This window comes from Rana temporaria, chromosome 2, assembly GCF_905171775.1.
Source record: "Rana temporaria chromosome 2, aRanTem1.1, whole genome shotgun sequence".
In the NCBI taxonomy this organism is placed as follows: Eukaryota; Metazoa; Chordata; class Amphibia; order Anura; family Ranidae; genus Rana; species Rana temporaria.
In genome coordinates this window covers 385,454,821-385,467,698 of record NC_053490.1, presented here as the reverse complement: position 1 = coordinate 385,467,698, position 12,878 = coordinate 385,454,821, and the positions used below count along the sequence as shown (strand labels likewise).

General features: G+C 41.2%; 1 protein-coding gene across 3 annotated transcripts in view; it reads right to left on the bottom strand.

The window, feature by feature from the left end:
• HIVEP3 (HIVEP zinc finger 3) overlaps positions 1 to 12,878 on the bottom strand; it is a 163,071-nt gene that overhangs the window by 20,632 nt on the left and 129,561 nt on the right. For 2 of the 3 annotated variants that reach the window (XM_040337931.1, XM_040337932.1), the window contains 2 exons: positions 11,970 to 12,106; positions 1,473 to 1,648 (listed from right to left, as the gene is read on the bottom strand). In XM_040337931.1, coding sequence (XP_040193865.1) covers positions 1,473 to 1,648; positions 11,970 to 12,106 — 313 coding nt within the window. The remainder of the gene's footprint in view (positions 1 to 1,472; positions 1,649 to 11,969; positions 12,107 to 12,878) is intronic. The other variant, XM_040337933.1, reaches the window with a different exon arrangement.

The following is a 12,878-nucleotide window of genomic DNA, read 5'->3' as shown; positions in this document are numbered from 1 at the left end:
GTGTCATCACGCACCATATAGAGACATTAAGAAGAATGGAGTGCAACGAGAGCCTGCTCCACCACCGTTGGACCATTTGCAGCATTGGTGGAAGCCGGCTGGACCAAGTAACACACACTATCTCACATAAGAGAGTACACCCTTCACATTTTTTGTAAATATTTAATTATATCTTTTCTTGTGATAACACTGAAGAAATTACACTTTGCCACAATGTATAGTAGTGAGTGGACAGCTTGTATAACAGTATCAATTTGCTTTCCCCTTAGTCCTTTGCCCCTAGACTAAACGTGAAAATAACCCTTGTAGTGTGGATTGCCCTACTGCAATGGTGATTTTTTTTGTGCTTTTTCGACTTTATAAAATTATATTTCAGCCAAGAGATGACAAGGACAGAAACAGAGGGGGTATACCCCCTGCAGTGACAAAGAAAGATAAAGATACAATAACTCACAAAAGGTATTAACTAGGGTTGTCCCGATACCACTTTTTTAGGACTGAGTACGAGTACCGATACTTTTTTTTCAAGTACTCGCCGATACCGAATACCGATACTTTTTTTTAAATGTGTCCCCAAATGCAGCCATGTCCCCCCACAAATGCAGCCATGTCTCCCCCATATATGCAGCCATGTCCCCCCATATCCTGCCATGTCCCCCCCATATGCAGCCATGTCCCCCCCCATATGCAGCCATGTCCCCCCCCCATATCCAGCCATGTCCCCCCCCATATGCAGCCATGTCCCCCCATATGCAGCCATGTCCCCCCCATATGCAGCCATGTCCCCCCCATATGCAGCCATGTCCCCCCATATGCAGCCATGTCTCTCCCCATATCCAGCCATGTCCCCCCCATATATGCAGCCATGTCCTCCCCATATCCAGCCATGTCCCCCCATATGCAGCCATGTCCCCCCATATGCAGCCATGTCCCCCCATATGCAGCCATGACCCCCCATATCCAGCCATGACCCCCCCATATCCAGCCATGTCCTCCCCATATCCAGCCATGTCCCCCTTACCGTACATGCTGCCGCATCCCCGCTTGGTTAATACGCGCGGGGAACATTACAGCTTTGAATAGCTGTAGTCTCTTGCGCCGCACTGCGTATAGACACTCCCCCTTGCTCGGGATTGGACAGTTCACCCAAGCAAGGGGGAGTGTCTATACGCGGCGGGAAAGACTACAGCTATTCAAATGAATGCTGTAATGTTCCGCGCCCGTATTAACCAAGCGGGGATGCGGCAGGATTCGCTCGGCGGCGGGGGGGGGGGGGGGGGGGGTTTGCAGTATTCTATTTTGCTATAGGGGGTATTTGCGGGAGTACGAGTACTCCCGCAAATAATCGGAATCGGTCCCGATACCGATACTAGTATCGGTATCGGGACAACCCTAGTATTAACCTTTTTTGATTCTACTAAAACAAAATATTGCTGCAGTCAGTAAAGAAAAAACAAAAAAAAAAAACTCACCTTTGGTTTTGAAGGCAAAATTGCAATGTTTGCACATGTATGGTCGGTGATCAGTGTGTGTGCGAATATGTTTCTTCAGCATGCTTGGCTTCTTACAACGAATACCACACTCCTCACACACATACTTTCCCCTGCCGCGGCCTCGAATGTAAACATATTCTTCATTTGATTTGTACCTGTAGAAGAAGATTTATATTTATCTATCTAAGGAATGGCTTAAAATGTGTCAATTACAACAGTACAGCAAAATGCAATTTTGCTTATGAACGCACAGTGTAAAGGTTAAGTCCACCATAAAAAATCTGGGTTGCAAAAGGTGTTTGGAATGGGGAGATGGGTGGTGTTACTCAGCCCTGCTCAGATATTCTGGGATTCCTGAGGGTGATAGGGACACCAATTTTTCTCCTTCTTACGCCAGTTCGTATTCTCCATTTGGCCATTTTGAAAATACTGACAATTAAAGTGGAATTCTAGGCTCGAACTAAGCCTAAAAATGCTCCCATGCCCCTTCTTACTCCTATAAACTACCCTGTAGAAGAAAGTGGTTACTTCACCCCTAGGCTTACTACGGGACATATATTTTCAATTGTCCCTCCTCTCCCCTGAAGCCATTGCTGGAAGCCAATCACATGACCTGAGAATAGGCAAGTATATACGTCTTCCTTTTCCTTTTATAGGGTAGTTAGAACAGGAGTTAGAAGGGGGTAAAAACAATTTTAAGCTTAGTTAGGTAGAGCCTGGACTTCCACTTTAAGCCATTTGCGTGGACTTAACCTTTAGTCAAATAGTACTGGTGACATAAAAATGTACATATATTAAAAAAAAAAAATAATTAGAGACAGAATGAGACATTTAAAACCTAGGGAACAGGGTGATGTAGAAAAAGCTAGGGATATATCTGGTGCACAGCAAACTTTTTTTCCATTTTACGCATGGCCCGGTATAGGTGTGTTCCATAGCAGAGACAAGTAGACAGAACAGGTGTCAAATAAGGATTGTGATGAAGCAAAATATAACAGAACCAATGTAAGAAACAGCAGTATAGGATATAAAACACAAGAAAAAAGTATGGGTCAAAGATGAGACTTGACAACTCATGCAGATGGTACAAATAACACAGATGAAGAGTCAATGGAGCCATCTGGAGAAGGAAGGAAAGCTCAGACAGGTACACAGGGAAAGAGACGCAGGAGTTGTTGCAGAACTCTTTTCTGCTGTTATTCCACCAATTACTGAAAAGGGCAGGATGTGGGATCTAAGCAACTTTGACCATGATTGTTAGTGCCAGATGTCGTGATTGCAGCATGTCAGCTACATCCAATCTCCAGGATTTTCATACACTACAGGCTTTAGGGTTGACAGACAGTGATGGAACAAACAGGACAGTGTTTAATGAGTAGCAAGTTCTGTAAGGAAAATAATCTTGGTAACCAAGAGGTTACTGTAGAAATGTCAGATTGGTGGTACCAGACAGGAAGTCAATACCTGAGCAATAATCAGAGAAAAGAAAAACCGCTCCAGGTGGATCTTTAGCAGACAAATCAAGGACCTCCCAGGAATCCAAGGTGCTGGCAATGCACTAGGCAAACATGGAAAAGTGGAAATGGATGGACAGCCGCACTCCAAAAGGAACTTGAAGAAGTAGTCTTTATTAATAAAAACTGGACATGCAAATCCAAATATACAGTTACATAAGGGGACAGCCGACGTGTTTCGCACACAGTTAGTGCTTAGTCATGACTAAGCACTAACTGTGTGCGAAACGCGTCGGCTGTCCCCTTATGTGACTGTATATTTGGATTTGCATGTCCAGTTTTTATTATTAAAGACTACTTCTTCAAGTTCCTTTGGAGTGCGGCTGTCCATCCATTTCCACTTTTCCATGTTTACCTGAGCAATAATAATTGAGCAGTACAGCAACAGGCGTTCCAATACTGTATGTCAGCTAAGAACTGAAAAATAAAGCTACAGAGGACACAGGATCATCGGTTCATGGGTCTGTCCTGCCTTGTGCGAAATATTTTAAGTTGTTGTTAGTTATTTTAGTGAGGCTTTGGAGTCGGCTTTTGCCAAAAAACACCTCTGAACCAACACCTAGTTGAACCTACCATATCAGGCTGTTCAAGGCAGGGCTCATATTCAGTACTACATTAGAACACCTTAAAGTGGGTGTCTTATTTTTCTGTATGCTCCTTTACTACTGCACTTAACCTTCCTTTAAATCTCTGCCCATTTAGTACCATCACAGAAGCTTGTCAACTACATTAAACTATTTAAAATTGCTCTCTGAATTTGCAAATGGCTGAAAACACTTCCTTTCGATAGGTGAAGGATGGAGATCTTGCAGGATCAACAATGAAAAGAAGAATCTGATGTAGAGAACACCTTTTTGTACCATCATAGGACACCAATTTGCAAAACAAAACCATGGCTTTCTTAAATACCTGGTTTTCCCCAAAAATAAGTCTTACCCTGAAAATAAGACCTAGCGTGAGTTTCTGGGATGGCTGCAATATAAGCTCTTCCCCGAAAATAAGCCCTAGTCAAAGCCCTTGTAAAATCATGTAATCAGTTTTGTAAAAAATTATATAATGTGCAGTGTGTCTCCTTGAGTAACATTATTGTGGAAAATACCTTATTTACAGCACCAATGGCTGCTCATGTGACCCGCCGAAACCCTTCTCCTCTTCTTCCAGTCAGCAGCTACTCCCTTTGCAGTGCTTGGAGTGGGCTGACGTCAGCAGGGATTACGACCTCTCCCTCTGCAGTATTTGGAGCAGGGAAGATGAGCTCCAGTGGGTCACATTAGCTCCCAGCAGCACTGTTAATAAAGTATTTTCCACAATAGTTACAAGAAGACACACTGCACATTATACAATGAATTGATTACATGATTTTACAAGGACTTTAAGGTTAAAGGTTTAATTTTGGGATTACAGAATTTCATAATGCCGACTCCTAAGCTGACAGGGGGAGAGAAGGCAGGGGACACAAGGTCTTTTTTGTACATACCGTAAATAAATAAGACATCCCCTGAAAATAAGTCCTAGTGTTAAAATGAATATAGGACCCAGTCTTATTTTCGGTAAACACGGTAGAAGTAGTGTCAGATGTTTACTAGCCCAAAAAAATGCACAACCCAGTGCACAGGTGAGATGCAGAAGACTGACGGCTTTTAAGTGGCTCTGGTTTTCTTCATTATTGTCTAAAGAAAAAGCACCAGAGAGCTAAAGTGACACTAAACCCTTATTTAAAAAAAAAAGATTATATTCAAGCAAGTATTTTTAACACAAAGTATGCTCTCAGCCTCCAAATTTTTAAATTCTTTTTTTTGCTGCTGGTATCTGACCTCTCAAAGGACATGGAGGCAGCAGTGAGAGCCATTGGCCCCTGTCAATTATAGCCTGTGAGGTGAGAGCAGGGGGCGGGGCGTAGCCACTCCATGTGTGGCAATGGACACACAGATCAAGTCTGCACGAGTGTCCCAAAAGCAAGTGGCTTGTTATGAGGGCACTCAGAGAGGAACCAGGAATGCAGACTGGGACCCCAGATGAGAAGGATTACTATGGGGGCATTTAGAAGGGGGGAGGAGCCAAGATTGCTGGCAGGGGACCCCAGAAAAGGAGGATCAAGCTGCTCTGTGCAAAACCATTGCACAGCACAGGCAAATAGGACATATTTGTTAATAAAAATCACTTTATTGTTAAGTGAAGGAGAAGGCGTAGGGTTATCTGACTTATAAAGCACACTTGACCATTAAATGTGTTTTAAAAAAGAGTAACCATCACTAATGGGGACCTATGAAAATAGCTTTTAACATGAATCAAAAGTACACTACAGGGTTACTAAATTCTAGTATTATTTTTAGTAAAAAGCACCTTATCGTTACATGAATAAAAAAAGTGGCACCCCTGAGCTCCATCGTATGATCTACAGCCTAGATCACATGGTGAGTGAGTGAGTGAATAACTTATATAGCGCTACAAATGCGAACTGAATCGCCTCAAGGTGCTTGGCATCCATTTCCTTCTATTTAGCCTTCAGAAAAGATGGGTCTTGAGTTTCTGAAGGCCTGGTGATTCTCTTCTGTTCGTAGTGAGTTGGTATTGAGTTCCACAGTCGAGGTCCTTGCACTGCAAATCTTTGTTCTCCTTTGCTCTTGTAACGGGCCTTGGGGATTTGTAGTAGATTTATGTATGGTAGAATATGTATGGTCTCTTGCTAGCATGATCATTGTCGAGGTTACAGGTCATTCAACTAGTATATTTCTTTCAGTCAGATAGACTCTGTCTGGTATATTTGTGAGAGAGCGTGTGAGAGGATCAGCAAGATCTAGACTTATGTATTAAGCAAGAATGCATTTCCATATGTGCCAAGATGTCCTGATCAACTTGGCACACGTGCCCTGGAAACTATAAATCGATTTCTGCCAACCTATACATCGACAGGAGAAGCAAACATCCATTATAGCCTTTAGGGCTGAAGAGGGCATGCACCATGTTTAAGAGGATGTCTCAGTGCTTGTGTTTCTATGGAAACTCAATCACTAACTTGCTACTTTTTTACTCTAAAAAAGATGAATAAAAAGGCCAGGAGGGAGTACATTTTTTTTTTTGAAGATCAAACATGCATGTATCCATTAAACATGATATTTTCAAAACACCTTTAACCCTCCTCTCCTCAGCAGCACTGGTTTACAGATGTGCTTTAAATACATTTTTATCAAACAATAAACAGTGTATGATTTCTAGGAATAACACAGAAGATCAAAGAAAACATATTTTGAATTTGATGGAAAAGGTGATGGATGTGGTTATTCTATACATAAATATACAAATCCAACATGAACATGTTCCCCCACCCTAAATTCTTATGTATAACCATCAGAACATAGAAGACGTTATGCAGGTGGGGTTAGGTGGGGGAAAGGAAGTTAGGGTACCTGGGAAGTAGGATATCAGAAAAGCAGGTCTAGGAAAGTGGTCAAGATGGCAGCAGATGACATCTGGGGGAAGAGGTCAAGGGGTCATGGTTGAGCCCTGAGGAAAAGGTCAAAAAAATTGTGAATCAGTTCTAGGGAAGACTTAAAAAAAAACAAAAGAGGAAAATTAGTCATAAGACTAACAACCACTGGGATAATTATTAGAGCTCATTTTCGGGATGTGCAGTGTATATACTGTATAACATATCAGAAAAATCATGGGGCTTTTACAGCCTACATATTGTATTTACAGACTTGTGTTGAGGGATGTTTTTCATCAATTTGAAATGTTCTCAGAAAAATAAAATCCTTTGCCCCTTCAAGGCTATCAAATCTGGCATCCATGAGAGTGTGGGCACGTGTTCACACCGCCAGCCTTGTTAATATGAAACAATCACCTTGAGGACAGAGAGCAGACGCTCTCTGGTGGGTGAGTGTATGTGGGGGAGGGATAGTGGTGAGATCATTGCAAAGAGATCCAGTCTGACTTAATATTTGTCTGCGGTTGTATGATGTAAGATTCCAGAATGCAGCCTCCTCTACCTCTCACTGGAACAAAAAGAGGAGGGTGTAAAACAGGATAGGAAAAAAAAAAAACACAAGAAATAAGAGCACAGAAGCAGCAGAAAGGATAGTGGAATAGAGAGGGTAATCTCTCAAATTCGATGATGGTAATCAGTGTAGAAATACAGGAAGAACTGCAGGTTATAACGAGGGGCCGTGTTAAAAAGAAAGATTTTATAATGTGAAACAGACAGAGCAATGGTAATGCTGGTGAAGGGCATAAAGAGACAGCAGTATTACCAGATACGTCTTAACACTTTCACTACCAGCCCTGCTGCACTATATCATAAGCTCTTTAAACAGAGACAGAAGATTAGAAATAAAGGGTTGTAACCCATAACAACTAATCACAGATCAGCTTAACAGCTCAGTGCAGTAATGAAATCTAAAGTGTGAATGGCTGCTAAGGGTATCATGATCACACTAATTTGCTGATGTTTTGATTTTTTTTTTTAAAGTTGAACAAAATTGCAGCAGAACATTTTTTTCTGATTTTGGTAAGAATCAGGTAGGGCTAGAACAGGGGTGGGCAATTTTCCATAGAACCACATGAAAAAACAGAATTGTTATGGAGGGTCAAACTGAATGCTGTTCAATATTTTGGACCTGGGAAGGTCCGTAAGTACATAAACATACAGAAATCAAACACCTGGCGCTAGGAATAATTAATACAACTGCTTATGAAATGGGTCTCTTTTAGATGGGCGATTGGCCGCTGTCCGGCCACCTATATGAACTGTAAAATAACAGCTGGACAGGGCTGTTCCTATGCCGTGGCATTGTTAACTTGGGCTGAAAAGTTTAACAAGTGACACCACGCAATGGCATAAAATTGGCATAAAAAGTAGTGAGGCATTATAGTGTTAAATTAGGCAATGAGGAGGCAATATACATGCTCCTCACCGCATGTCAAATGGTCTGAAAAGCGACTAGAAGGAGAGAGTCTGAGATCGGTACCGCAAGGAATTTTGCAGATCCTGACCTGGAGTGAAACACAGGCTCCTGGGAGAGCATCAGGACGTCTCTTGGGCAAAATTCTCCCACTAGAACGAAGACTCGCCGCTGTACCGATTAGTTCCTCAGACCCTCTCCTTCCAGTTCATGCAGCTCTCCACACAGACATCTGTCAGCGTCCCTAAAAATGACAGGCTCAGGAAGGCAGGCTGACAGTGGTGGCATCAAGGGAAAGCCAAAGTGCCAGATGTGACCCTAGGCCTCAATTTTCCCAGGTCTGGACTAGTGACATCAAGGGACAGCCAAAGTGCCAGATGTGACCCTATGCCTCAATTTAGCCACTTCTGGACGAAAACCTCTGACAAGCTCCTCATGTGGCCTGTGTCCTTCTTGGATCAATTCCCTCTCTTCACTGTCCTTCGTGGTCACTGGGATCACAGGTAAGATTTACCTTCACTTTCCTGCATCCAGATATCAGCAAACTAAGATAGATGTGATGGAACGCTTGATAAAATTACCTGAGTGTCCCCAAAACATTGGTTAGTGCTAACAACCATGTTTTTTCTTTTTGGTAGTGAAGATTTGGTTAGCCTTTGCATATATCGCGTTTGTTTTCTACAAAAGGTACCAACTTTAACTGCTGTATTCGAATTTACCATCAGCCTAAAGAGGTACAAAAATTGAAACCTCAGATATTATAGCCCTTCCTCATTCTATCTAAAGCGGTGCAAAAAAAATCTCTGGTGTCCTACATTATATGAAGTGTAATAGTAATAAAGTACCAAGGATGGATAATACTCTTTACATAACACGCAGTTTAAAAATGTATCAATGAAGAAAGACATTGATATTTAGTATATACACAAGGGTATGCATCCAACAAAACTATATAGTGACTGAAATGCATTATGTCCACACCAATTCTGTGACAAATTCTTCCTAAAAGCTTTGTTTCCTACAATATCAGAGCCTGGATTGTAGGGCTGGAAAGGGGAAAAATCATTCCTTCCTTACCACAGGGGGTGGGCTGGCAGTGAAAGAGTAAAAGGAGGTCAGTGCTTTAACTTTCAAGGTCGATATAGCAGTACATAATAAAAATACATTCCATCTATATGCAGTAGCTGTTTAAGTTCAATCACTTGTCTTTAAACAAACATTCACTTCACATCATAATTTTGGGACATACACATAACTGCTTTCATAGAAGAAGTCCACCCAAAACTAGTTTTAGTAGATGCTGAATATTTTTATGTCAACTTTTGTTCGCATCAGATGGGTTATGCATTTCCAAACAAATTTTTAAGAATGCAAAACCTGCTTGAAGCAAGTTAAATTTAAGTCAGAAGTCGGTAAACTGAAGGTCAGTGCACTTATCAAGGAACTCTGAATTATCTCAACATCCCAAACTGATGTCATTAACACAAGCCCAAAGCCCTTTGACACATGCCCTTACCAATTCAGTCCCTAAAATGCTTAAGATATCTGTGCTTGAGTTTCTGGAGTTGCCAGCAACTAAAGCAGGAAAATCCTCAAGACATGCAAGATGTCAGCGGTTAACTCACCAGACTCCACCAAAGCCTGAATTAATGGGGTTAATTTACTAAAGGCAAAAATGTTCAATTTGCAAGGAAATAAGTAAAGTGAAAATTTGTTTAAGAAGTGTACAACCTATTTACCCATTTTATATCTTAGTGGAAATTTTAATAAACTAAAGGATTTTACACTATATGAGATTTTTTTTTTTTTTTTAGAAGGGGATGCCTATGAGTGGAGAGCAATAAGAGGAGAGAGCAGCAGTGATCCCCTCCCTTAAAGCGCTTTATGACCCACATCCGGTGAATTTTCCCTAGTGAAGGTTGTCCCACATTAATGATTTAACTCCACAAAGAGAAGATATAATAACTTTGGTGACACTGGTAAAAAACAGTGACAAGTGCACGGGACACTTTGTTATATGGACAGTTTAGAATTATATATATTTTGTTTGCATGATAATTTAATATTTTCCGTATATTGATTGTTTTAACATATATTGTTTTGTTAGCACTTAATAACTTTGCCAGCAGTTTATTTGTTGTACTTTTTCATATGCATTTATGATATGTGTTTATTATATACCGTATTTTCCGGCGTATAAGACGACTTTCTGGATGCAAAAACATGCATCCAAAGTCGGGGGTCGTCTTATACGCCGGGTACAGTCTCAGTACTCACTTTTTTCCCCCAGCGCTGACAGTCTAACATGCTACGATCGCGAGCCTGAATGATTTCAAAGCCGCGCCTTCACTGCAGAGTGTTCTGTGATAGGAGGAACAAAAATCTTCCCAGCAGCGCCTCTGTTCTTTGTTCCTCCTATCACAGATGCCTTCTCATCCTCGGACGAGATGAGAAGACGTCCGTGATAGGCGGAAAACATAACAGAGGCGCTGCTGGGAAGATTTTTGTTCCTCCTATCACAGAACACTCTGCAGTGAAGGCGCGGCTTTGAAATCATTCACGCTCACGATCGCAGCATGTTAGACTGTCAGCGCTGGGGAAAAAAAGTGAGTGTTATTGCACTGGGGGGGGGGGCAACAAGTTCAGGCACAGTGGGGGCAAGTGATGGCAATGTGGGGGCATGTAATGGCACAATGGCAATGTGAGGGCATGTAATGGCACAGTGGCAATGTGGGGGCATGTAATGGCACAATGGCAATGTGGGGGCATGTAATGGCACAATGGCAATGTGGGGGCATGTAATGGCACAGTCTGGGCATGTAATGTAATGGCACAGTGAGTAATGTAATGGCACAGTGAGATTTGAAAAAGCCTGTTTCTGTCAGCGGTTCTGGCTCCCCCTCAGCTTTCAGAAAGACAGTAAGAAGGGGGTAGTCTTATACAGCGAGTATATCCCAAAATCAAAATTTTTCCTGGAAAATTAGGGGGTCGTCTTATACGCCGGGTCGTCTTATACGCCGGAAAATACGGTAATATTATGTTTTACATGTACACTTCACATTTTGTATATTTTGTAATGGGACATTGCATAGATTGGATTGCTGAGAATAACCACTACTATATTTGTACACTGCCATTTCTATAACATTTCCCATAGTTAACAGGGGAGGGATTTTACAGTGCTAGATGCATTGTTTGGCAGAAAAGCTAATGATCCACATCAAATTTTGGACTAATAAATGTATATATAAGGCAATAAGGCTGGGTTCACACTGCTGTGACAGTAAAGTTGTATGATTTTTGCCTGCGACTTCCTTACGACTTGGATGCTATTTAGGAGCCTGTACATGGGCTGAAATCATACCCAAGTCGAACCAAAGTAGTGCAGGGACCTTTTCCAACGTGAGAGCGAGTATCAGTTAAGGCGGTTCTCATAGGGATACCTTGAATTTGACATGTCATGCGACTTGGGGGGTCTCACAAGTCGGAGGGATCCCATGTAGCAGCAGTGTGAACTGAGCCTAATGAGACCTGCTTAAATGAAATAAAGGTAGTCAATATATATATATATATATATATATATATATATATATATGTGCAGTTATGCGGTCACATAACTGCACAGAAACAATGAAGAAGGTATTTATGTTGCAACTTATGTAAAATGTAAGAAGACCAACGGGAGGGGTATCGTGTGGCCTATGATTTTACATAGTCAACTAATCTCTAGTAAAATGTGAGGGATGCAGAAACAAAAACAAAAAAAAAAAAACAATAGAACCATTTGAAGTGGAGATAAAATACCAATTAATGTGAAATTAAAACGCTAAACAGTTATTGCGTACGTTAAGCCAAACATTTTCTAGTTTTGAATTATAAAGGCATTACAATGTCTGTTAGTTTTTTACTGCCATATCCATTTATCTTAGCAATAAAGAAATAAAATGGCAACTAAAAAGTTGGTCAGTACTGGTAAAATTAAACCACAAAATTCGACATCAGCTAAAAAAGGGAGACAAATTATGAATGGTTAATTAAAATAATACAGTGACAGAACTCACCCTCCTTCGAAGATTCGTACACGGGAGGGTTCTCCTCGCTTAACAGATGTCCCAGAATCTTCAGATTTCACTCTCTTTTCTTCTTCTTTGACAGTCCTTGATGTCTCCTTAAATACCTGAACAGGCAGATGAGTCTGCTTTTCATCCCATAACAATTCAGGGAAATAAAAAAAATAAACAGATTCAGAAACAGACTAGGAAACGATCATAATCAAAAGCACTTAAAGGAATTTAATAATCCAGTGTGCAGTGTTTGTACAACTTTACCAAAAGAGGCACTGTTTATTCTTGTTACTTTGTTTTTCATTGTCCATGTCCACTCCTAAATTTATAAAACTACTACTGAAGGGCGTTTTATGTCACATAATTTTAATTTATCTCTGTATGGCCAAATGCGGGGATGTTCTGTTTGGGCAAAGCTGTTTTAGCACATCCGGGTAGTGGCAGAGCTTATGTCCCCTCATGCACATTCCTGTTGGCCATAAAGAAGCCCATTTTATTGATAGGCCAAAAGAAAAGTATAGGGACAGGAGGGAGCTGTCAAGCACTAGCACTAACCAGTAGTGTCAGATTTATTTCCCAATCAGAACAGCCCAGCTATTGGGTGTAGAGAAGGCAATGACAGCCGTTTCAGGTACCTCTGAACGTACTGCTATAAAATGACAACCCTAAGTGCTCCTAATTCCAATACAAGCTGTTTTTTTTTATATATACAATAAGGAGGGACCACCAACTGAGAAAGTTTTTCGTTTCTTCAAAGCAGAATATAGGGACAGTCCTTCCCAGAACTAAGGAAATGTCTGTTTCTCTAGTTGGTCTCTTCCCACAAATAGCAACTGCTGGAGAATTGCAGCCCAAGGATGAGGTGTCTCTAGAGAGCCATTAGTGTGGTGAACACTTGGGAAAAGA